The sequence below is a fragment of the Xenia sp. Carnegie-2017 genome, unplaced genomic scaffold (assembly GCF_021976095.1).
Source record: "Xenia sp. Carnegie-2017 unplaced genomic scaffold, XeniaSp_v1 HiC_scaffold_1, whole genome shotgun sequence".
Lineage (NCBI taxonomy): Eukaryota > Metazoa > Cnidaria > Anthozoa > Malacalcyonacea > Xeniidae > Xenia > Xenia sp. Carnegie-2017.
Window position 1 is genome coordinate 2,524,566 of NW_025813402.1, and position 25,693 is coordinate 2,550,258.

General features: G+C 31.7%; 3 protein-coding genes and 1 long non-coding RNA gene across 5 annotated transcripts; all 4 read right to left on the reverse strand.

Annotated features, from left to right (window-relative positions):
• Positions 1-302: 302 nt before the first annotated feature.
• On the reverse strand, positions 303-10,306 carry LOC124433544 (inactive tyrosine-protein kinase transmembrane receptor ROR1-like). Of its 2 annotated transcripts, none has more exons than XM_046983342.1 (11): positions 10,175-10,306; positions 9,638-9,689; positions 5,743-6,131; positions 4,712-5,014; positions 4,570-4,597; positions 4,063-4,403; positions 3,921-3,939; positions 3,329-3,747; positions 2,424-2,651; positions 1,807-2,048; positions 303-1,482 (listed from the first exon to the last, which is right to left on the reverse strand). In XM_046983342.1, exons 1-11 carry the CDS (start codon positions 10,233-10,235, stop codon positions 613-615), a joined length of 2,952 nt encoding a protein of 983 aa, XP_046839298.1. In that variant the 5' UTR covers positions 10,236-10,306; the 3' UTR covers positions 303-612. The 2 variants fall into 2 exon arrangements, with proteins under 2 accessions (XP_046839298.1, XP_046839288.1); XM_046983332.1 differs by having other exon boundaries at positions 3,921-3,942.
• Positions 10,307-12,893: 2,587 nt separating this feature from the next.
• On the reverse strand, positions 12,894-15,764 carry LOC124444557. The gene is made up of 5 exons (XM_046995178.1): positions 15,509-15,764; positions 15,158-15,394; positions 14,793-14,912; positions 14,621-14,725; positions 12,894-14,484 (listed from the first exon to the last, which is right to left on the reverse strand). The coding sequence occupies exons 2-5, from the start codon at positions 15,314-15,316 to the stop codon at positions 13,921-13,923; spliced, it is 948 nt and encodes a 315-aa protein (XP_046851134.1). The 5' UTR covers positions 15,317-15,394; positions 15,509-15,764; the 3' UTR covers positions 12,894-13,920.
• A 79-nt stretch (positions 15,765-15,843) lies between these two features.
• On the reverse strand, positions 15,844-21,019 carry LOC124445239. The gene is made up of 11 exons (XM_046995982.1): positions 20,399-21,019; positions 20,053-20,196; positions 19,792-19,971; positions 19,554-19,655; positions 19,408-19,473; positions 19,072-19,296; positions 18,679-18,927; positions 18,381-18,397; positions 17,746-17,878; positions 16,042-16,377; positions 15,844-15,885 (listed from the first exon to the last, which is right to left on the reverse strand). Exons 1-11 carry the CDS (start codon positions 21,017-21,019, stop codon positions 15,844-15,846), a joined length of 2,115 nt encoding a protein of 704 aa, XP_046851938.1.
• A 3,697-nt stretch (positions 21,020-24,716) lies between these two features.
• On the reverse strand, positions 24,717-25,109 carry LOC124444603. Its single transcript, XR_006947975.1, has 2 exons — positions 24,942-25,109; positions 24,717-24,897 (listed from the first exon to the last, which is right to left on the reverse strand). It is a non-coding gene; the product is annotated as an uncharacterized LOC124444603 (long non-coding RNA).
• Between the last annotated feature and the right edge of the window lie 584 nt (positions 25,110-25,693).

Genomic DNA, 25,693 nt, shown 5'->3' on the forward strand with positions numbered 1-25,693 from the left:
AAACAAGAAAAGATAGGGAAAATAGCACATGGATGAAATTTTAAATGTGTATTTTTGTTACTGCTTTCATAAAACTTTTGTATCGACTGCCTTAAAACATCAACAAAAGTCAAATCCTAAATTATACAAATTAAACTTGCATTACGTAAGTCCAACTAATCTTTCTTTGAATAAAGCACTATGTGAAAATGGGTTTCGTCGATCAAAGAATGATAATGAAACAAAGTTTCTCTGTTGAAGTTTTTCAGTAAAATTCTGGTTCCACAGTGATAAAAACTAAAATAGAACTAAAACAAAATAAATTTCAAGTGTGAGAAGTAAAGGAAGAAATTGTATTTACAAGTATGACAGAAGATCGTGTTAAAAATAGATTTTGAATGTATGATAATTATGTTCATATTTATAAATTCACAGAGAATGTTGATAAAATCTTTGTAGCTATTGTAGATGTTATAAAGGAGTATGTCTCACTCCAACCAATGAGATAATTCAGCAGGCTACCTAGAGAGTGCTGGCCTTGTTTGAGAGAATGCTTTTCAAGAACTGTTCCAAGAGAAATTTTACATCATTGATTTTCAAACACGAGCAAGTTAGCAAATCCGCTGAATTACATTATACTTCAACTTCCTCAATGATATCCTCTGTGGCCTGCTTTGGTTCTTCAAATTTTAGGGCCTCATAAATATCGGCAAAGTTAGGCCGTTGCGATGGCTCAATCGACCAGCAGCTGTTTAGCAAGTCCCTCACAAACTTTGGCCATTTTTCGTGACATCGCAAGAGTTCATGGGCTCGGATTTTATTGATTACTTCATGATTGCTAAATTGATAATAAGGTTTGAGTCCACACGAAAATATCTCCCATAGCAAAACAGCAAAAGACCATACATCATTCTCACTATTTAAAACAAGCGTTTTTAAGGCTTCAGGCGACATCCAACGTATGGGAAACAGTTTATTCTCCTGCTCGAGCCAGTCGTAATCTGAGGGATATTTATGGCTACCGATGGCTAACATGGAAATCTTTACGACTGAGTGTTCCTCTGCATCAGAAATAAAGCAATTTCTTGCTGCAATATCACCGTGAACATAGCTAAACTCAGACAAATACTTTAAACCACTCGCTACTTGTCTTGCAATATGAAGAAATGTTTCAGTTGAAGGTATACAGGCATTACTTAGTGCTCGTTTTAAGTACTGATGAAGATTTGTTTCACTAAGATATTCGAATACGACAAATTTTGTACCATGAGCAGGAGAAATACCCAAAAGACTTAATATGTTCACATGTTGCAGAGGACAAAGTAAGCAAGTCTCCTTATGAAATTCTTCCTTTTCGTGCGTACTGGCGTCTTCACATAAAATTTTAATAACAATATTTATGTTTCCCTGATGATTTTCATTAATAAGAACTCCCTTGAAGACCTTGAAAAATTTCCCTTCGCTCATAACACCAACATATTTAACACGGCCACGATTTAATTTCTGAAATTGAATTTTAAAAATACGTTTTTGTAAGTTAATGCATTTAGGAGCAGAATAGTAAATTTTTAAAGAAATCACGGAATTACGGGATTACCGATAACGGAGCGTGGGCGGTTCATGATTAAGCATTTTGAATTTTATAAAAACTTTTTGATAGATATCTGGGATATGAATTACTTTCTTTTCGTTTTCAAGCTCGTAAGTCAGGTGCAGAATAGGTAAGAGAGGGGATGTTAAGTGAAGAAAAAAATGCAAAACAATTCAATTGGGTTCAAAGCACAACATTCTGGTGTTACAATACACAATTGTTTTCCTTGCACTTACTTCATTTAAAACAAAAGATTGTATAGAAGCGTTTTCCTTGAGATCATAAGATTGAGAAGAAGAGCACTTTGCCAATGGTGTAGCAGAATTTGCTGGAGAAACATCTACACTTTCTTTTGAATTTTGTACTTTCCAATACACCATTACAGTAATAAAACTCAAAAGAATAACCGCAGCGATGGCAATTACAACATAAATTGTTCTTCCCAATGAAGTACCATCACCGTCAGTTTTATGTAGAGCTAGAGAAATAAGAATATTTATTTTTTCACAAATCAGCAGCGAAGAGAATCCCAGCTTTTTATGCAATGTACTGGCCGACAACTATAGCATATACAAAAAAATCTAAAATACTGATTACGTTATGTTTTCTCGCTACACAGCAACAAATTATGTATTTTATTTTTTGTTGAGCATTCGTTCTAGTGTGAAAGACTCAAAGCAAAGTTACAAGTGCTATTTCCTTCTATAAACAACATGCCTTTCGCACTAAACATACAACTGAACTTAAAAACTTGTCTTCTGCAGAACTAACTTTTAACACTAAACATTTGTGTGTGCTATATGTTGCTTAATGTACAGTATATAAATTTTAATATGAATTAAGGTTAGCTTACATGAAATAAGCGATTCACATTTTGGTACATCACAATACTCCATTCTCTGCGTATTTACATAACACCATGGAGAAAGAGCGCTTGGGTCAGGATTACGACAATAATTATGATGCCAATGTAAATTAGGACGAGTTATGTTCCAAGCAATGCAAGACTTTCCAAACACAGTAACATTAACCATACCCAAATAGTCCTCACCAGATTTATTGTAGCATTTATGATTTGAATCTGAAAATAAAGAAATTATATCAGTAGAATGTCAAGAGCCTATTGATTGTGTGTGTTTATTTTGGCTTTTTAAAGGTGAAAAGTAAAGTTTGCTAAGTAAAGTAATAAAGAGAGGTATATAAGTATTCGGACATTTTTCAAATTGAAAGACACATAAAGGGAACACGTTTTATTCAATAACAGTTCAGTTTATTTACGTGGATCGCCTTAAAATCGATCTCAATTGATCATGGAACATTGCGTTGAAAATACATTTTATGATTTAAGTACTAGTGCTCAACTTCAATAAATGCAGAGCAAAATACTGTTATATCTCCGCACTTTCGCTTAATTTAAATATAATATATAAACATATCCTAGGCCCATGAAGTTTATGTCCAAGTGTTTGCAATAAAGATGAACACAACGAAGAAAGTTGTGAAATTGTCATAGAAACGCACTACGACTAACGATAAGAATTGAACGATTATGAAAAGATTTTGAAGTAGAAACATGAACGATCAACACGACTAAACGAGTTCTATCTTGTTTGTAGTTTTCTAGAAACATGTTTATAAATGATATGATAGATAAGAAAGACGAAAGTAAGTTAAATGGGGATCTCCTCTTCAGAACTTGTTATTGAAAAGAAAGTTTGCTTGACAAAAACAATATACGATATTTCAGAATCAACTCACCATACTGAGTCTTGACATTGGATTTTTTTGTTTCATTTACAATCTTCTTTTGTATTCCTAACTGAACACAATGATCCCCAAAGGAAGTATTGGATCTAGGAAGACTTGAGCAATCCGGAAATAAAAGTTCCTCGGATATGAACTTCAACATTTTTGACATCTCATTTTTACAAACATCAGTTTGAATTTTATGACATTCATCTTGACACAAGCGAGATTTTTTCTCGCCGTGAAAGCAAACTGGAAACAAATGATAACAGATGGCAGGAACTCCAAAACGCAGACATTCTTCCGATATCATTACTAAACTGAGTTCGATTGTTTTTTCCATCTGTTGCTGCCGTTCTTTGTTAGTGAAATATATGATTTCATTTTGAACATACTTTTTACAAATACCGTTGCCTCTGTACGCACCACATCTGGTAAAAACAAGAAAAATATTGACTCGTTCTTTCTGAAAACAACACTTTTTTGATCATACAAAAACCTACTTCATTCGAGTTCTTTTTTGGAAGAACCAACAAATCGGCAACAAAGGGTAAAAAAATAAAAATCTCCGGATTAAATTTTTTGATTAAAAATGTTAACTTACTTGATTTGAGGCTTTTCAGCTACTGTTCATAAAAAAGAAACAAAATAAAAAATATCAAAAGGAAGTCAAACATGATCAGTATTATGATCTTTAACAAAGATTAACAACTCTTTATAACTTAAGAAGAAGTTTTCTCAATTACCTTTGCTCAGTCGTTTGCAATGTTTTCCACGCCTTCTCGATCTTTTAGGGAAGCGAGAGCAATGCTTTGAAAAGTGATTTTTACAAGTTTTTTTTAGCAGCAAACAATCATCCTTGCATATTCTGTTTTTCTTTGTGTTTCTCTTCCCGCATGCAGGAAACATTTCATAACACAAAGCAGCATTTAAAAGATCATAACAGTCCTTAGTAACATTCTGGTGACGTAGAAGCTCCTTCTTAATAAAATTTTCACTGTCTGCTTGGGTTTGGGAATTTTCAAAATACACTTTGTCGTTTTGTAAGAAGGATCCACAAATTGTGCTTGGTCGAAGATTCCTACAACTGCAACAAAGTGAAAATTCACATTATCGACAGGTAAAATCCTTGAATGTATTAACTGGAAACGATATTCGAACATTTCAGTAATGAAGTTTGCCTAAACTTTAGAATTCTAGAAAAGCATTATTTTTACTTTTTTATAGCAATAATAGCCAATAAATTATTGTACCTTCCTTTTTTACTGCCTGGGAACACACCTGTAAAAATAATAAAATAATTATAAATTATATCAGCATTGAATAAGAAAGAAAAAGTTATTGAAAAACTAAACCATACATGCGTGAATGAAACGAACAAAAACTTTTTCTTACTGGACGAAGTAAGTGGTGATACCACAATCCGACTATGACTGGATATATTACTGATGTAGTTGGAAGCCTGGCATGTATATTTTCCAGCATCTTTAATTTTAATGCGACGAATTTTTAAACGTGAACTGTGACGAAACAGATGAATCTTATAATGTTCATGACCGGCCTGAATCACGTGACCATTTTTAAACCATGTAATTGTCGGTGGTATTTTAGTCAGTTTGAGTTTACATCTGAGAACGACCGTCTCGCCAACTTTAACGTTTTGGTTTTTCAGCTGCAGTCTGAACACAAGTGGATCAACTAAATAAAAACAAATTTATTCAGTGTATACAAAAATGTATCAGATAAAAAGTAAAATATGGTTCCAGAAATTTTAGTAACTATAAGGCTAGGGGGAGAAAGAGGAGAGATCAAAACCACCCTTTTTTTCATAAACATTCATATTTGATAAAATTCAGCGTCCATAACATATAGAGTATTGTCACGTTTTATCTAGTCTCACCCTCCTTTTTACACTTTTAAACGGGCTCGATGGTCGTCATTAAGTTTTACAAAAGTTATGTTGAAGAAATTGTGCTATGAACCAGTTAAGCTTCGACATTCGAGTGCACGTCAAATTAGTTGGATCAAAGATTTGTTTGCTTTCTTTCATTTCTGGCTGTAATTATGAATTTTGATGCAAAACTTGATGCTCGTTAGAACATTAACGCGATGTAATGTCACTATACAAAAATATCGTCAAATGTTGGATGAAACGCTTGGCGTATTGCAAATTTAATGCAATCAGAAACGATAAAACAGACTGGATAAAGAATTTTTCAAACGATAAAACAGACTGGATAAAGAATTTTTCAAACGATAAAACAGACTGGATATAGAATTTTTCAAACGATAAAACAGAACAAAATCAAACTTCATCAGAAAGAAAAAAACAAATTTCTAAACAATGATATTTTGTCAAGTCAGTTTACTTGCAACACTCTATAATACTTTTGCAATGAAAATGACAAATTTACTGTAGTACTTACTTGTAACATTCATTCGAACACATTTCTTGTATTCATCAGAACCAACCTTGGGTAATGTGGAACATGGCGGTATTGGTAATATCATATATTTGGAAATACCAAGTGTAAACTCATTTAAACAAATATATTGTTCTAATAAAAGGCATTCGTCATGACAAAACATTCGTTTCTTAGGATAATTCACAGTAAGATCGCAAGGTGGAAATTTTGACAGACAAAGTGCTTTTAAAGCGTAAGGTTTGCATTGTTGCGATATGTATTGTGGAATGACGCTTAGTAACGCTGTCAATTGCCTGTTCTTCAAAAGTTGTGATGAAGCTGGTGGAATATAAACTGACATGTTTCCAACAAAGGCAGCACAAATTTGTCCATTGTATACTTCACATTTGCTATAAAATTTAATAAAATTTTCTTTAGTGTGGAAAATTGATACATATATTTAATGCATATTCATCAAGAACTAATGTATCGAAGATATTTGGTATTTTATATGCACAAAATACCACCTAGAAAGTAATTTAACAATAATAAATCATATATTTTACTTAAAGCCACGTTTACTTGATATAAACTTTGCCAAAACAATTAATATTAGATCTGACACTCAATTGACATGCGCAAGACAACTCAATGAAATTTTGCTTGAGTGGAGAAACGTAAAAATACTTGACTTCTTGACTAGATTAGCTATTCAATAATTTAAATTTAGAGCATATTGTCTTATATGACCCTCTTGAACTACCCTCCTACAGTACTGAACACGAGTATGATAAATGATTACCAGCGGCCTTTCACGTAATTTTACCTTTGGCAAAAAGTCATTGTGAGAAATTTTTAATTTTAAGCGTTGAAAATATATAAATAGAGATCTAATATGTGCCTTAAATTTGACACCAAACCCATATAGAGCTAAAACATTCAGAAAAATCTTTTATGTCGCAAGCTGGAGACGGTGAAAAGAAAGTAATTTATTGGTCAATTGGATCTTACGGTTAGCAAATGTAAATGAGATTATAAAAACTCATTTTTCATTATCACTTTAAAAATTACTGAAGTAGTGGGTGAGGGAAGATAATCCAATAATTTTTTCATTTAATAATAACGTGTTTTCGAGTCGATAAAATTAAATTATATTCTTCCTGTGTTCAGACTACTTGAGATCTTTTTAAGTACGTGTTATCTGTCAAAGCTCTCTTTTACGTGAGATACAATTTTTTTATTTCATTTTCGGTGTTAGGCAGCACGGAGAAAATATGAGGTTTATTCAGAGTTCGTTTTTACGCTTCACACAACAAAGAAAAAATAGATATAGACAAGAAACAGTTATGCATGAAAATAAAACTACAGAAACTTATATTGATAAGTTACTTTATTGCTTGTGTTTGTACGAAAAGAAGCAAGTAAACTTGATTATGTCAAGTTTATACTTTTCAGTTGTCCCTTAGAATATGGTTCCATTAACACACGTTTAGAATATAACTAAAAACTTTGATTATTTTTGGTTATTTACAAATATTTCAAGAAATAATGAAACATGGCTTACGGTATTAAAATCATTAATATACTAGAATTATAAAGAATTTGGCAAGTGTGTCTGAAAATAGATATTTTCATTAGGATGGTTGAATGCAAGTGGAGGAAATTAATAATGGACAGTTGAAATGACGCTGTTAAGTGAAGTCAAGCTGTGACAAAGATAGGTATTTGGTAATGATATCTAAATAACTAACTCAACAAAAATTACGGAGATAGAAACTGAATATTTGCATTTTCAAAATCAAAAACTCTTATGCTAGAAATAAAATTTTCATTCCATAAAGCATATGTCTTAGACGCAATCATTGAACAAGTTTTACGTCATTTACGAGTATTAGTAATTGTTTAATTAATCCAATGAATAATTGCATGTACATATGGCACATAACTAGATATGTATATTCTCAATATTTCTTCATTATTTCAAAGAAGCAAACTTTCGTTTGTGGAATTCGAACTTTACATCCTTTCTTCTAACAGAGCAAATTGCCCACCAAGTTGAGCTATCTTTGGTATTTCTTTACACGATTTCAATTTCTCCGAGTTTTGGGGACAGAATCAGTAAGTATATTGAAGATTGCTAGCTAGATAAAGGCCGTTTTCAAGGCAAGCTTGACGTTTTCTTAATGGAATTTTATGTAAAACGTTGTTGGGAAATTTTGGAAGAAAAGTGACGAGACTAACGTGGAAATTATATGATAAAATTATTTAATGCAATGGCTAAAGTTACAAATAACTTCATGTTACACATACACAAATGCTCTCATACGAGTTTTTACAAAAAGCAAGGTGCGAGTTTCGGCATTATTCAATTAATTCACTATAATCACAAGAAATATTAAAAATGCTGTAGTTTTCTAAGTTGTTATAATTAGGCATCACAAAAAATTCATTATCGTTATAAATAGATGTCCTTTACATACATTTAAGGAAACAAGTTATCATCTGCAAACAAAAGCTATAAAGACACTGTGCCACATACAAGCATACACAACAGTTAATCTTATCGTGTCAAATCTGAAAAAACCTCCCTAACTCATCTTTTGAACAAAAAATAAAATGTTATGTAGGCTATAGAAAACGATTTTCCACATTGTATTTTCATCTAAACATATTGTCGATTGTCTTTTTATAAATACGGCGATATTTAAGTTGTAACAAAAATCTATCCTGAAAATGACTATTTCTACGAACTTATCCATCCACGAAATCTGCTATGAAAATATCGCACCATGAAATAAGTTATACTGAGGATCTTAAAACTTTAAATGATCCACCATTTTAATGGGAATTTTTGCAAAAATCTCACTGAACTATATGTAAAGAGTGCGTCACTGAACTATATGTAGAGTGCGTTAAAGTAAATTGCCGGAAACAAATGTTCTTTACATTTCAATGAACAAAAAGCACTTGAAGCAAAAGGCCCCTTTGCTGCCGAAAAAACAGGAATTTAATAAAATCTTTATGCTTTTATATGTAAATGGCCATGGTGGAGTTAATTGATCAATTGTACGACATATTCTTCATAAGAATAACTATGAAACATCTATCTTTAATTTCATAATTTTATTTTCTGCAAACTAAACTTTGATTTAATGAACTCTGTTGTGCAGTTAATGCATGTGGGCAGTTGAAAAGCGAATATTAAAGATGATCTTTAATTACCTTGACATTCAACCGTTAAACATAAATGCTTCATTCTATGTTTCGACAAAAATGCAGGCAATTGAAAGACCTTGTTGTTTTATTCTCGAAGAAAAATCATTGATTATAATACCAAAAATAGCCCTGAGAAGAACCATAATTTCTCTTTGTTATAATTTAACCGTGTACAAAGCATAAGCGGGTATGTCATTGCTTGAATTTAGTTTCCGTAGACGATATTTATAGATTTTAGTGCATATACTTTCTTCAAAAGTGGTTCGACATTCCAATAGCAAAGCAGACATTGAACTTTGAGCATTGAACATAAACATGGACCTCAAACACACTCGCTTTCGATCAAAAAGTGGGAAAATTATTATCATTAGCGGTATAAATTTAAAGTTCACAACTCATATGGGGTCATTTGAATTTAAAAGCACGCTATTTGGATTTAAACGGAAAAGATGAAGAAGACTAAAAAACAGTGTCAACGATGGACCTATAACTATTAGTATAATATACCAAGATGGTCATAGTTAACTCCAAAAAAACATTGTGTATTTTCCCCATTGTGTGATATTAAGTTACATCCAAACGACTAAATTCTAACGCTGATGCATCATAGCATTTCATCTCAATTGATCTCCTAACTCTTTGTTTTTATTCAACAGTATTTTCAAATCTCCGCCGACAATAAATACGTTTCTATGTTTACCTGGGCAGTTTACCATTGACTGCTGGTGAATTATAGTCCAGCGTCTTTGAGTCTGCAGTATAAAGAAAAATAATTAAACAAACCATAACATTAAATCGACTCATACGATACGTTAATTTTCGTATTACAACGATGCTAAGACAAATGATCTTATAAAACAAAGCTTGAACACATTGTCCATTGTGTCTAATACGTATCCAATGTCTGTCAAAGAAAAGCGCATACAGTCTGTAAATTGAAACACTCCAAAAGAATATTTACAAGCAATCTATGCTTAATTTTTGCAATCAAGCAGAACAGGAAAGTATTGATGAATAACTTGATGGTAAATGAAATAATAATGCAAATGTTTAGAAAGCAAATAACGTTAAGTGTGTCGATGTAATATAATAATTCTATTCAAAGCGCAGTTTCATATTCTCAGCAAGAATTGTAGATACTAGTACCCTCTACTGCCATTTGACACGCTTCGCGCTGTTTAGTTGGATTGTCAACGTCGAGATACAGAACGCAAGATTTATTATTCTAAATACTTACCTATATGAAATAAATAAAATGCTAGCATTTGCAAGAAAACCAGACAATTTAGTAAAGCCATGTTTGTAAATCACATTGAATAACAAGAGCTTGTCACACACAGAACGACACCATAACACTTCTGAACCATTCACCCTGCTCGACTACTAATTTATGACGTCACATTTCATGACCCTATCATCTTACTGAAAATTGAATTAATGAGATGTTTTGAAAAGTTTAAGACGGGAGAAAGTAGGAGACAAAATATGTATTATGTTACAGACGCGTCGACGTGTTTCTTAACCTTAAGCATCGTTAACCGTATCAGCAATATAGGAGTATTTAAAGCTAATTACATGATTTTAATGTTGAAATATTTTATGAAACGTATGATATCATTATAAGAATCATATATGTATAAATGTTTGCCAACATGAAGTATCTCCACAAACACAATTTAATTTTAACGATATGTTGTAATATTTCAAGCAACCTAACAAGCCTTCAATAAGCCATCTATTTCAAACAAATGTTATCAATTGACAACATTGATAATGCATCAATTGACAAAGCTCACACGCTCGAATTTTGTAAAAATGGCAGAAAACAGCAAACAGAAAGAAATAATTATCTTAACGGAATGCACCCTAGAGTGAATGTCTTGTTTTAATCACTCAAAAATGGCGGTTTCAGAGCTTTTGTCTTTCAACATCCCATCGACATAAGTAACTTCACTCACGAAATATAGCAAATGTGATTTGGCTTTTTTTTGAAAGATAATATCGGTGGAAACAAAAAAGTTAAAATTAAATACATACATTGTGACGGGAATAAAACAATAAACGAAACTAACAAACACAAATACGACATTTCATTATTATTTCAGGCATAATGAGATTGTGTGAAAAGGGATTCTTCTTAATTGGATTTTCCATTATAAGATGACGGAATGTGCTAGCTGTTAGCACTGAATCAATTTTTTATTTTATAACCACACGTATCTCAAATATCTTTGAATTCCATGTATCATGGCGTGAGTTTGATGGGATTACGTCCTGTGAACTCCGACTGTTAAAAGAAACAATTTGTTTGAAGAGTTATGTCGTTAATAACAACATTTCCTATTCAACAATGCATCTCTCAGTTAGAAATCTCAGTATAATTAAAAATTGCTTTTACTAAAGCCTCATAATACTCAGTCATACCGACTAAACGACAGAATCCACCATTTATGGTATTTTAATAAAAATACAGAATGAAAGGTACAAAAGGTTTTCCGGTTAAAATATATATAATACATAGATGCATCAAGTCTGTTTTTCTACCAGCTTTACACATTATTCGTGAAACATTTGCAACGTATAAAAGTCGTAGAAATTAATAGTCTCTGTTTATTTATATGACATTATCGTCGAAACCTGTGGCTTGTGTTTGTTATTTTAATATATAAGTAAAACAATTTAATGTCAGCTTCGATTAACTAGATCAACAAAGGGTCAAAAATATTTCTCATTTTGACTTAGCCAATAAAAAATAGCACTTGTTATACCTTGCATGGAAACGATGGAAGATGATTATGATTCTATATGAAAAAAGTATGTTGTTGATCAATCACGCGATATTAATGTTATTAGTAAACTCTTTTTATAAATTCTCATTGAAGGATTGACATAGACGTAATTGAATTTAAAGTTTTATTATTTCCACGCGATGACAGATTTACAAAACAGAGACACAGAAGTCACTAATAGTTACAAGATTCAATATAATACTCGTTGCTAATAACAAAGACGAACGAAGCGAGAACTTTGGTATTTAGTCGTTGTATTAAATTTCTAACATGGAACATGATTATAAGTTGTTTATAAGTACTAACTACTTTAAGTCATTATAAGTACTTAGCTTTGCACAAGTGTTTGTGATCTATAAAATCATTTAATTAAGCTAATTTTAGAATCTGAATATGACGTGTTTAGCATTTTTTTTATTGAAATAAGATTTTCTTTGTTAGAATAAGTTCCTTTCTGAGTATTTGGCTTTTGGCTATTTCCTTATAGTCACCTAATGTAGCAAAGGTTAGCAAATATTGTTCCACATAAAATTGCTCCAAAACAATAAAAGAATTTAGATAATTTTCATTAGGAAACAGATATGAAAATTATGACCCACAGAAGACCTACATCAAGGTCAAACTCTATTATCGACAAAGACTGTTTCAAAAGGATTTTCAGATTTGTTGCGGAAACATTAAACTATAGAATTGTGAGAACTAAATTAGAAAGTTTTGTTAATAATTTGTTGTCATTTGCCCCTCCAGTTGCAAAACATATCAATTTAAGAATTAAATTTCATTTACATGATCAAGTACCGTTTCAAAAGGCGTCACGAAAGTTTAATAGCAATTTTTTGCTCATCAATATTTCCACAGTACCGCGTCACTCGACATTCATGCTTAGTAAATTCAACGAATCTACGAATCAGAAATGCAGATGGTTGTTTTTCATCTGATGCAGAATTGTTTAGCAAACGGCAGTCAACTATAAGCTTTAGTAGCAGATCAAAGCGAATATTTTTCAAAGCCATGAAAGAAGTTGATATAGCCCATCAAATTTACTATAGCTATAAAGAAAGAGGAATGTTATAGAAAGAAACAGAGATATTATATCTTTGGGATCACACGAATTTACGAAAGATTGCTTCCATTTCAAGGGAGAGAGTGAAAGAAATTTTACTACAATTTTCAATTTGAACTTTGTAAAATCTTGTTACCTTCAAAAACCTTCGTGCTGATTTATGTATTATAAGTGCATTTATACATTTTATACATATGTATTTTAATGTACATTAAAATTAAAAGAGCATTAAAACTGTTCAAATTTTGGCCAGTTGTTGTGATAGATAATTGAAAATAATTCCATAAGTTGGAAAATACAGTAAAGTTTGTGCAAAACCAAATAAAATCTTTGATGTAAATTTAAAAAACTAAAAACAGTTTTCAAGTTTTCACAGAACGTAGACTTGGATGTTCGTTAATCATGAAACTATTTTTTATTTTATTTGTGTTTACTCGAGTGAAAAAATATCATTTATGAGAACACAACGTTAACTATTCTTTTGGTGCGTTATTCTTGACATTTTCGAGAATTTTATGGAATTTTATTGACCTGATTCGCTATAATCTTTTGTAACAATACCGTTCTGTTGATTAATTTGAGATGATCTTCTGTTGGTTGATCCATCTACGTCGAATAATCTAGATTTGACATAAGAGTAGTCAACAGGTGCATTAAAAATTTTTACACTAGATCGTCTTCTTGATAAATGTTCATTTTCGTCATCGAAACCAAGTTTTGATTTTCGCCTGTTGCTTGGTGACAGTTTTAAGGCATTTTCACTCTCTCTCCTTTTCGTAAAATCATTTGATTCTTTTTCTCCATCGATCCCAATCTTAGATTTACGACGATTATTGGTTGAAGGTTTCAATAAATTATCCGAGTTTATTTGACTTGAGTCAAACAATCGAGACTTGATATGAGAGTAATCTTGTGAAGAATTAAAAATCTTTACTGCATTCCTTTTTTTTGTGTCATCGTTTAAGTTGGTTGTGTTTGTATCATCTTCAAATCCAACTTTAGATTTTCGTCTAAACGTTGCAGTTGTATCGTATAGTCGTGTCTTCACATAAGAGTAATCGACAGGAGAGACATTTGAGTCATGTTTTGAATCATCTTTGAATGAAAGTCGTCTTATTTCTGGCTTGACTTTTAATTATTTTCGTTGTTATCAAAGATACGAGATTTGACGTGTGACCAATTTGTTGGTGCATTAAATATCTTCACATCATTTCTGGACTTAATATAGCCATCTTTACTCTTTGATTCATATTTGTTTGTTGATAGCGTTGATTCATCATTTTCCATTTCTTTATCTGGAAGATCACTTCTCTGTATTGCATTGCTAACAGATTTTTCGCCGTTTTTCTCTTCATTTTCGACTTTCTCTGTTTTGAAACTTGAAACATCAACCTGAGGAATGCTTTCAACATTATTTGAAAATTGCGTTTCGTTATCTTTTGTAACTTCTTGCTTACTTGTGTTCACTATTACTTCATTTCTATTTTCTTTGTTATCTTTAAGTTTTGCTTGATCCTGTAATACCCCCATTTTTTCTTCTTCATTCTTTATATTTTCCTCCGGATTGGGACTTTCTCTTTTATTAATTTCTTCACTTAAATCATCAGCATTAATTTTTAGATCGTTGTCAAAATCAAAGCTTTCTATTGTTATGGCAATTTTGTTTACATTGTTAACTCCTGTTGAGCCAGGTTCCTTTTAAAAAAATTACACCAAATTTAACATCAACCAAAAGTAATGGTAAATAAATTGATTGGAAATTTTTTATCATAAGACAGGCAATAAGCCAACCAATAAATATTTTTCTATAAAATGAATAAATCATACAAACCTCATTTACACTTGTCAAACGTTTAGTTTTACTAGACACGTCTTCATTTGGCAATTCATGTTGTTTGGCTAGTTGAGCCTTGAGTTTTGCAAGCTCTTTATCTCTCTGTATGAAAATGCATTCTACTTAGAAAACACATCATATTTAATGTCTTGTTTAATAGATATTTCACCTCTGATAAAGTTTTTTGAAGTAAGAATATCTGAGAATCAGAAGATTCACGTCTTTGACTATCTTCTAACAACGGTAAACTGTCTCTTTTGCTAAATCTTCTGTCGAGTCCACTGTCAACCTGGAAATTATTCAACACAAAAATATGCAAACTTTATAGTAACAACAACTGGTTAAGCTTGCCAGTCCAACAAACACATTAATTTTAAACTCTCGGAAAGAAAAAAAGTTAATGTTGATAATCAACTGAATGATTTTCTGTTGGACAAAAAATTAATATTTTACTTGTTCAAGTTGTGACAAACACAAACAGACTAAGATATTTTGCTATATTTAAAAAAATGGTGTAAGAATATCAATATTTACCTTACTGCCAACATGAGAGAAATCTAATTTACGATGAAAGACTTTATACTGACTGACTTTCTGTTTTTCTAATACGCAACGCTTATTCTCACAGCTATCCATGAATCCCTCATTTAAATATTGTGCGTCATTCATATGATTGACGTCATCGTTGCCCATAGAGAACACAGTCTGAGTTTCTTTTGCTATTGAAGTTGTTGGGTGGATTTGACGTAGTCTTTTCAGCTCTATGTCTCCCTAAAATACATAATAAATGGCTGCAAAATTTTCCATCTTAGAAACTGATATAACTAAATCATAAACGTTATTACACAATGATAGAATAAGATGTTAAATACAAATAATGTTTACATTTTTTACGTCCTTCTCCAACAAAACAATCTGTCTTTCTTTATCTTCAAGCACATCTCCAATTTGAAAATCAAATTTTTCGTGGTTTTGTGAAAATAATTGTTGATTTCGATATTTCTTGGGACCATAGATAAATGCGTCCCATAACCCCTTGCAGCACGCAAAAGGACAACATACGCAGCAACACAAAACAGCAAAACATTTACCAATAGGAGCAAAACATACTGCAAGGACTCGTCCTGCCTTGTGTTTTGATTTTGATGATTTGTCACAGCTACGAACTTTGATTTTATTTCTTGGACGGTAAAATATGCTCATCATCTAGAACCAAAGTATTAAAAATATATAAAGCTTAAGAAATTAGGAAGAAAAACGATCTAAAAATAATATTGTTCAATGAACAATATTGATATAGGTAATGATATTTATTTGCTTGTGATTGTTTAGTGACTTAATGAATGAGAAATATGATGACAATATTATGAAGAATAAAAATAATTATTATAGTTGCCGTGTTTATGTAGTAAACTTACCTTATGTCCATAAAGAAATCCAAGGACAATGTAAGTATAAATGATAATAATAATTCCAATGAAAGCATAATGTAATGTCGGATGATGATGGAGTGTATAGGCGAAGATTAAACCAAACACGACGAACGGAACGGATACAAATAATAAACATGCACAATACTGCGCATCAATAAGCTTGCTAGTATGTACTTGACGTACTTTCCATGCCATGTATACACCATACATCAATAGTAACACTTTATACGTGATGAAGATAACTGACCATATTTTTAAATTGTCACAATTACATATTTCAATGTACCATGTTGAAGAAATGAACGGATTTTCAGATATTCTCTAAAAAATGACACACACTCTTCATACTTTATTGAAAATGTACTTTATTTGTTTACTATGAGATCAATCTGACGTTGACTGTGGTTATGGCTGTTTATACACAGTTTATGCCTTGCATTTATATTCCCTACGAACTTGAAAACCTGAGAATATTTATGTCTCTTGGTGGCCGAATATTTCTGACGTATTTGGTAAAAATTGTTTTAAAAAGAATACCATACGGTTAATGATTAAAACAGTAACGGAATAGTTTTTTAAAGAACTTTTTAATATTCCAGAACACTAAAAGAACTGTTTTAAAGCTAAAAGACATAATGCATTTCGGCATACTAATTGCAGACAAAAGTATCACGTGTTTAATTTATCTCTGTTTCAGGCGTCATCTCCCAATTTAGAGATGACATTAACTTTTTCTTACTATTATAAGTAACGTGTGATTTTAAGTTATCATTTATCAGACGACCATACGTTGACACCTGACGAGTAGTCTGCCGAAATGCACGTGTCTTTTAGGTTTAAAACAGTTCTTTTATACCTATTAGGCTAGTGTTCTGTTTTTAAACAGTTCTTTTAAGAGCCATTACGTTATTATTTTGATCATTCGCCATGCTATTTGCTCTTTTTAAAACAAGTTTAGATTTGTCCCAAAGACAAAGTGTCTGTTTTATTATCAAAATAAATAAAGTTTAAAATCAAACCTCAAAACATTTATACTTTGCTTGATCTGTTATTGTCACAAAACTTCGATATAATCCGTTCATCACCATCCATAATGTTAAATAGATAATATCAACGAATAGAAGAAAGATAAAAATCCCAAACATCCAGTGGTCCATCTTCAGCTAAATTAGAATGTTCTATTCTTAATTTCTTATTGCAAAAAGCAAAAACTTAAACTATATGCAAAATTAAAATTTTTCGATGCCAACATCGAGTGAAAACTCGCGTGTTTTTTATTTGTATTTATTCCATGTTTGTTTTGCTATATCTGGTTCACCGTAAATGTTCCAATAAACGCCCCGTATTAAATAAACGTCTTGTATCTAATAAACGCCGCCTTGACGCGTGAGATAAAAATCTTAAACTATCAATGTTGTTGCTAAATTATGAATGAACTGCGTAGTAGTGCTTGAATAAATATTTGTATACCTTCTTGGAAACTTTTCGTTCAATTAAAATTTGATACAGCGTCCAAACTTTAACCCAAAGACCTCCAATACAAAACGTAAAACCAAAAGACAAAATCCAGACACGAACCTGCAACAATAACTACATTTCATAATCATGCTAAATATTTTAAAAATAAATGAATACCATTTTCACTAGGTATCATGTTCTAACTAGGAAAAGTTATTTTTGTATACATGCCTTACAAATAGCGTTCATCTGCGTTATACCAGCTTGTTTATGATCCATTCCATACAGCACAACAGCGATAAAATTTAAAATACAACCAGTAATTATTAAGATGCTTATTGTTGGAGATGAATATCTGATGCAACTAAAATCAACAATTTAAATAATTATGAACAAACATTGCAAGCAAATAGAAACACAAAAACTTAATATGAAATTATAAATTACCTTTTTCTACGATATATGATGATAAATGCGAGACAAAAAATAGCATAAAACATTCCTATTCCAGCAAAAATACACCACGTAACGAAGAGAGGAAGTTTGATAAAGCGCCATTCGTAGATTTTTGATGTTCTACGGTACAACCAACCGCCTGGATAAAATATGTTTATTCAATGTAGCTGGATTAATTCAAATGATGACAAAAAGTCACACAACCGTTGAAAGATAGCAAAATAGCTGTAAATCACCCAGATTACCGGACCGAAGTGAATAATTTACAAAAAGGCTCAAAAGCTAAAATGCAATTTTCTCATTTAGCTATGATACAACCCAATGAAAATAAAAACGTGGCTACATCAATTACCTTGCCACATAATGTTTTGAGGTCTGTAAATCTCGTTGTTTTCATCATAGTTTCCTACCAAATAGCCAAATCCATCTACATATCGAACGAAAGTAATAAAATCATCATTTTTCGCAAAAGTACTTTAATGGTTTCGCACACTAAACATACCACGACGAACTTGGAAAACATTCATAGAAAATTTTCTGTTACCATTTCTGTAAAAGCGGACTCGACCCTAAAAATTATGAACTACGTGAAGATAAACTTGCAAGAACAAATTTTCTTTGTCTTTAATTTGTTCATTTTGTTTTAAGATGAAAGATATAAATGAAACTATATCTACATTTTATAGTTTCGAAAAATAATTTTCATACTAAGCAGATTTCTTGAATACTTACAGTTATGCCAATAAAATCAGTTTCATAAGCAAGTCTCTCGAACAATTTTGTTTCTTCGCCATAACGTAAGTCATTCAAAGATTTTCCATTTCTTTCCAATGTAGGTTTTGCTCGTTGTAAAATGTTGGCCATTGTCCATACTGCATCATAAACATATGGCGCTGAATTTGTTCTGTTTTTCTCGGTAACTGAGAGTTTGTAAGCTTGAGAAAATGTCATATTTGGCTAGGAAAAAGTATTGAAAACTGACCTTAACAATAACGCTTGTGACTAATCATAAAAATGAGATGGTACAAATTTTACAGAAGCTTAATTTACAACAAAAATACAAAGGTTAAAAAAACATTGAATTTTTCTCCTTGCTTATACCTCATTTATTAATGAATTGTTTTCCCTGTAATTAAAACCTCCATTAAAGGAGAAATGATTCTCTGCAATACATGACATTTGTTCTTCATTGCAACTTAGATTGTCACCAGCTGTTGGAAGCCAGAACTTGAAAGGCATTAATGTGAAGGTTATCCAAACATAATGTGGTCCATACATACCAAGTTGAAACGCCTGAATAAAAACAAACAATTCAAATATTTCTTTTCAAACTCTAGATCAATCAAATCTGTAAGCTCATTCAATCATTTTGAAATAAGTTAATAAAAGATTTTAAAAACAAAAACATTTTAATAACTCAAAATCATTTAACTATACCTTGCAAAACATTGTTTTTGCCAACCAGTGAGGAATACTTGTCAGAATAATGTGAGCATTTTTTTTCTGCAATAAGTAACAGATTTCTAAGTACATATTATTAGCTACATCTTTAAAAAAACTGCCCTACTTTTTATTGTTCCTACCTTCAGTGAGTAAAGTGCTTCGGCAGGATTCGTTTTGAATCCTATATTTGCAACAACTTTGATTCCTTTTTGCTGCAATCTTTCATTGAGGTCTGTATTAATCTAAACAATCCAATGCAATTGAGGCGATGTCAAAAAGCTTAAAATCACGATTTAATGACTTAAATAAATTAGGAATATTTTGTAAGTTATATAGTTTTTCAGGGGGGAGGGAGGAAATTATGTAAGTGTTACGTACTTGTTCATGGTAACGATCTGCATAATACATGAGAGCAACATCCAGATGCCAGGTTGGAAACGATGTTACAAAAGCTACACGTAAACGGTTATAGGTGATTTCGAGAGGATTAAGACGAAAGAAACGAGGAAAGAGATCCTTTCTGGAGGCAAGACTGTTGTCCCTTGTACCAAACGAGAACTGAAAGAACATTTTATAAACACAAATCTTGCAATGATTATTCTACCAGTCAAGTATAAAAAATGATACGAAGCTTTTTACCTGTAAAGTTCCCCATTGCGATAGTCCAGCATATGCTGCCACAGTTCTTGCAATATCATCTTCTTGAGGAAGCAATAACATCAATTTTGTTGGAGCAGAGTGAAGATAGCGATATAAGACATCCGTGCCGTAACTAAGAAAACTCTAAAATATTAAACAGAAATTATTTCAACTTTTTTATCATCCAACGAATATCATTTTCTAAATTGTACCAATTTAACGTAAATTAAATGAAACTTTTCATAATACATTTTGTTCTTTTGCAAAACAGACGCAAAAAGATGTAAAAAGTCCAAAAATTCACTTGCCTTTATTGTTCTTTAAAGTTTATAAGATCCAGACTTACCTGTGTGGAATGTTTTGTTACCATTGATAATGTAATATTGTCCAATGTGTTGTTATCATTGTTAATTTCGTTCAAAGCAATATTTACAGCAGGAATATTACCATAACCATCTTTATTTTTCAAATTAAAAAATCCACCAATATAAACAACAGAGTTAAACAGACAATCTGTTGAATTCACCAAACATGTTACGTTTCTCTGGTTACAAACACTTTTATTCCACGATGATGTTTTATAACAAACAGTTTTGTTTGAAGGGTAGATCCATGTTGCATTACACATGAAGGTATTTAAATCAGTTGTGTTGAGAGTTGTTGTGGAGTTTATGGTTAAATTTCTGTCTGTTGAATTTCCATCTATCCCATTTCTCACAATAAGATTAGTAAGATTAAGCAAAGGTGACAAACACTTAATAATGTTTCCTCCCGCATAAACCAAGCACAAAGGATCAATACAAGTCTTATTAAATACGCTGACATCAACACAGACGACGTTAGGTCTGATGGTACAGGTGTGAGTTAAATTTGAGATTGTGTCATAATACGGTGATGAAAGTTGCGCTGTTGAGCACAAAATAATTATAGGAAACAATAATGCAACCAATAATTGTTGATTCACCATTGTGTCTTTTTCTACGACAAGCTGAAATAGAAAAGTACAAAAGATCAATTGCAAGCATAAAATTATCACATTAATATAAAATAAAATTAATATGAAATAAATGATTCTATTGCACATAAAGAAGTGGTAAGCTGGTCACATTGAAACAAGATTCGAGAGAAATGACCTTATGAACAATGGAAAATGAATGGAGAAAGCTACTTGTCAACCATGTACGCGTTGAAAGTAAAGCACTCTATTTAGAGACGGAAGCTTTCATGTTAACAAACATATCCATCTGTAGTTAAAACTTAAAACAAATAAAATAAATAAACAAGCAAAACTAAACACTACTCAGCAACCGTGTGTCTGTGTATTATAAAGTGCTGAGGGTCGAACAAAATTATGGCATGCTTTTTTTACCTCAGATTAAATTTTGCAAGCATTCATTGACTTTTTATAGTAAATCTAATACTTGATGTTCTTCGAGGAATATTTTTAGGTTTCGTGCCAAATTAACATCCACTGACAGCTCAAACTTCAAACGTACGATGATTATTACATGAAGACAAGATAAAATGAAGTTAAACAATAAACAGGCATGCAACATTGCAGTTATTATCATAAAATCAATAAACTTTAACCATGGCTTATTCAATAACTTAGCAACTAAATAATTTCATTAAATACTGATCTTAATTGACTTTGAATTAGGCCTAGATATTTCCTTTATATTTGCATGTACGTATGTCACTAATCTCATATTGTGCTGATATCAAACTTTAAAATCTTCTCAAAATGTCTCACTTTGTCATTTATACTTTGCTTGACATTTGTGATCCTGTCATTTTATCTGTCAGATATTTTACTGTTTTATGTTGGTCTTGGACTGTTAAGATTACTAATTATATAGGTGCCATTAATGTCAACAGAACTTACAGGAGTCGTATTGGGTACACCCTTTTTACAATTTAATCAATAATTTTAGCAATTTTTTAACATGTAGCAAAAGCATTTTTGCCATAAAACATCTACATGGCTGTATTTGTGACAATCCATTAATACAGATTTCACATTTAGAAATGCCACTTACGCAGCTCACATGACATCATAAAGGTCATTAAGTGATGTAGTCTCTACTTGAGTACGTTTTATTTTATTTTATTCCTGACTGTGTGTAGTTAGTTTTCTTTTTCAATCATCACCTAAAAGATGACAACTCACATGCAACGTAGAAAGTCTTTTTCTTTATGAAATGAATTGTATAGTTTCTCATCTGCGGTCAACTTTTACATGAAAGTTTTACACTTCAATAGCAAAGACCTACTTAAATCAATATCATTTGTTGAAAAAGAATAATCGTATAAACACATTGTCGATACGGTGCATCACACACATATAAACAAACAAATTAGTTTTGCTTATTTAATACACACGACAAGTTTTTTTAAAGGATAAACATGTTTCCATTGATCACAACGACTACATTTGATCAAAATGACGAGAAACAAACAAACTTCATTTTACAAACCTCGCATAAAAATTTTCATCAAGTTTCAAAAAACTGTACACTGTCAATCACAAATGGTTAAAGTTACGTGCAATGTTGGACGATCTTGGAAACTGCTTGGACGATGTTGATAATGCTGAAAATATTTCGTTCATCATAAGCCTTGTGCACTCTGCGGTTCTTGTTTGCTCGATTAATTAGTCTGTAAGATTGTAGAGAATTAATGCCTCGACACAAAATAATTAACCTTACATTTACATGTTTTCCATTGTGTTTGAATAACTCCATCAGACAATTAAATTTTGCCACAAGTGCGTTTTAAGTGGTTTTTGAAACTTGTTATGCTTAGAGAATTAAAATCTTATTTTCATTTTAATGTGAGACAAAATCTGTGCTGGAAATAAATGTAATCAAAAATGTGAAAATTACTTGTAAATATGGATGTTATTTATAGCTTTTGTGCATGTAATAACTTTTACTAACTTAACAGAAATGGTAGGGTATTTTTTTAACATTTACATATAAATTTATATTTCTATCTCAAAAATCTGACTTGTTTGAAGAATAAAATTTTCATCGCAGATGTAAGATCTTAGCAAGCCGCAAAAAGGATTAAGGAGATTAGTTTTTACAAAAGCACTTCCTAAAATTAAATATAAACATGGTAACAAGTTGAAAGTTTATACGTGTGCCTAGAAACAGTTATTAAAATCAAAATCTATAACACGCACACATGAAATTTTATCACAAATTCCATGCACGACAAGTGGAAATCTCAGTGCAAACGGCTGACTTTATATAACACTTTAATAATTTTTGGAAATCAAATTAATAAATGTTTCTGAATATTCTTCACTTGCTACCATTCTCTTGTGATTTCACAAACAATGTTGCACGTCCACATCGGCTGGTGCAAACAATAACAAAGAGAAAATTAAATATTCTTTTGTATCAGTTGAAAATAGGGTTAATGTTTTAATGGAGTGTAGGGTTAAAGCTTTAATGGAGTGTAGAGTTAAAGTTTTAATGGAGTGTAGGGTTACAGTTTTAATGGATTAATGGAGTGTAGAGTTAAAGTTTTAATGGAGTGTAGGGTTAAAGCTTTAATGGAGTGTAGAGTTAAGGTTTTAATGGAGTGTAGGGTTAAAGTTTTAATGGAGTGTAGAGTTAACAATACATATTGTTTCACATACGTTGAACTAAGAAAATTCGAGAAAAATTAATGATATTTCTAAGCTTAATTGCAAAAGAAAGCGTGCTTAACAAAGTTAGTTAAATTACTGTCAATGAAAAATAAGATGTTTTGTGAAATCTGCTTTAGACATGTAACCAAGACAACTATCGTGGACTATTAGCTAGCACTGAAATTGGATTTGAAGAAAGTTTTTGTGAATTAAAGAAAGGAAAAGAAATGTCATCAATACTTAGAACAAAAAATCTAAACATAATGCTGATTCTAGGAAAAAAACAAAGAGCTTTTGTACACATCAGTGTTGTTCACTAAACGAGCGACACAATATTTTTTTCATCAAAAGTTAGTAAACCACTGTTAAAACAATGAAAACGCTCTTTTGTGAGGAGCAATTCAAGATGACTGACTTGGACATTGTAACCAACATCAATAAGTTTGAGCTTTTATCATAAAGAAATTGAAATTGACAGCTAGAAAAAAAACTGCAACCGATTTGCTGACGAAGCTACCTCCATATAAAAGCGTTAGCAATGTAACTTGAACCTAAAGATACATCAACCTGAACGAAAAAATCATTCAAGATGCTTCTAAACAGTCTGATGTTGAACGTTGCCAATGGCTGTATGTCATCCAAAACGTATCTTGCTTGACAGAATGACAGAATGACAGAATTATCTTCCAATTACAAAGTTTTTTCTATCATTATTTTGTGAAAAACACTTACTGTCCATTGAAATTTTAACCCTACACTTCATTAAAACTTTAACTCTTTCTATTGCCCAAGGTAGTATATCTGCAACAATCACCAAACGCAATGACACACAACTTTTGAAAAAAAAACAAAAAACCGTCGCCCAAAGGATTAAAATTCTAACAGGGTTCTCTACTATAAGTAACTTATACCAAAAGTAGACACAAAAACTTCAATAAGGTCGGCAGAGACCCCCCCTCTATATGAAGATACTTTCACAAACTTTGTTTTACTATATTAAGAAAACATTTACAAGTGTATGATGTAAATATTCACTGAGACTTTTTAGCATTTTCAATTCGTTTTCGTTCAACAAATACTTTTCTTTGTCATTTTCTTGACAAGCAGACACTACCCATAGTGAAATAAGTGTTAATGCAATGTTCTATTATCGTAGTGATAACTTCATGCATGCTGATAATCATCTGAGCATCCAACATCACCACCTAGAGATCATCTCAACTTGTCTCTGAAGTCTGAACATCACCACCTAGAGATCATCTCAACTTGTCTCTGAAGTCTGAACATCACCACCTAGAGATCATCTCAACTTGTCTCTGAAGTCTGAACATCACCACCTAGAGATCATCTCAACTTGTCTCTGAAGTCTGAACATCACCACCTAGAGATCATCTCAACTTGTCTCTGAAGTCTGAACATCACCACATAGAGATCATCTCAACTTGTCTCTGAAGTCTGAACATCACCACCTAGAGATCATCTCAACTTGTCTCTGAAGTCTGAACATCATCACCTAGAGATCATCTCAACTTGTCTCTGAAGTCTGAACATCACCACCTAGATATCATCTCAACTTGTCTCTGAAGTCTGAACATCACCACCTAGAGATCATCTCAACTTGTCTCAGAAGTCTGAACATCACCACCTAGAGATCATCTCAACTTGTCTCTGAAGTCTGAACATCATCACCTAGAGATCATCTCAACTTGTCTCTGAAGTCTGAACATCACCACCTAGAGATCATCTCAACTTGTCTCTGAAGTCTGAACATCACCACCTAGAGATCACCTCAACTTGTCTCTGAAGTCTGAAATCCAAAGCCAAACAACATCTTAACTTCTTTGTTTCAACAGTTCGTCTTTTGTATTTTAATTTTTCTCCTTTATCTTGGTTTGATACAAGTCATATTGAACTTCGCCATTTTGTGCTGCATTACTACACAAGAATTGACATTTATTTTCCAATCCATGATCTTCTCTTCGTATTAAATCATCCACACTT

Bases quoted from the DNA above. Each gene is read 5' to 3' on its own strand.
- LOC124444557 (XM_046995178.1), bottom strand. From the start codon at position 15,316: ATGGGCAACGATGACGTCAATCATATGAATGACGCACAATATTTAAAT. The intron at 14,913-15,157 runs GTAAATATTGAT...AATAATTTCCAG, and splicing joins TCTCTCATGTTGGCAGTAAG to GTTGACAGTGGACTCGACAG. The intron at 14,726-14,792 runs GTGAAATATCTA...ATTTTCATACAG, and splicing joins TTCAAAAAACTTTATCAGAG to AGAGATAAAGAGCTTGCAAA.
- LOC124445239 (XM_046995982.1), bottom strand. From the start codon at position 21,019: ATGGTGAATCAACAATTATTGGTTGCATTATTGTTTCCTATAATTATT. The intron at 19,656-19,791 runs GTACGTAACACT...TGGATTGTTTAG, and splicing joins CAGATCGTTACCATGAACAA to ATTAATACAGACCTCAATGA. The intron at 19,474-19,553 runs GTAGGAACAATA...TACTTATTGCAG, and splicing joins AAGCACTTTACTCACTGAAG to AAAAAAAATGCTCACATTAT.
- LOC124433544 (XM_046983332.1), bottom strand. From the start codon at position 10,235: ATGGCTTTACTAAATTGTCTGGTTTTCTTGCAAATGCTAGCATTTTAT. The intron at 5,015-5,742 runs GTAAGTACTACA...GTTTTTATTTAG, and splicing joins TGTTCGAATGAATGTTACAA to TTGATCCACTTGTGTTCAGA. The intron at 4,404-4,569 runs GTACAATAATTT...ACTTTGTTGCAG, and splicing joins CCAGGCAGTAAAAAAGGAAG to TTGTAGGAATCTTCGACCAA.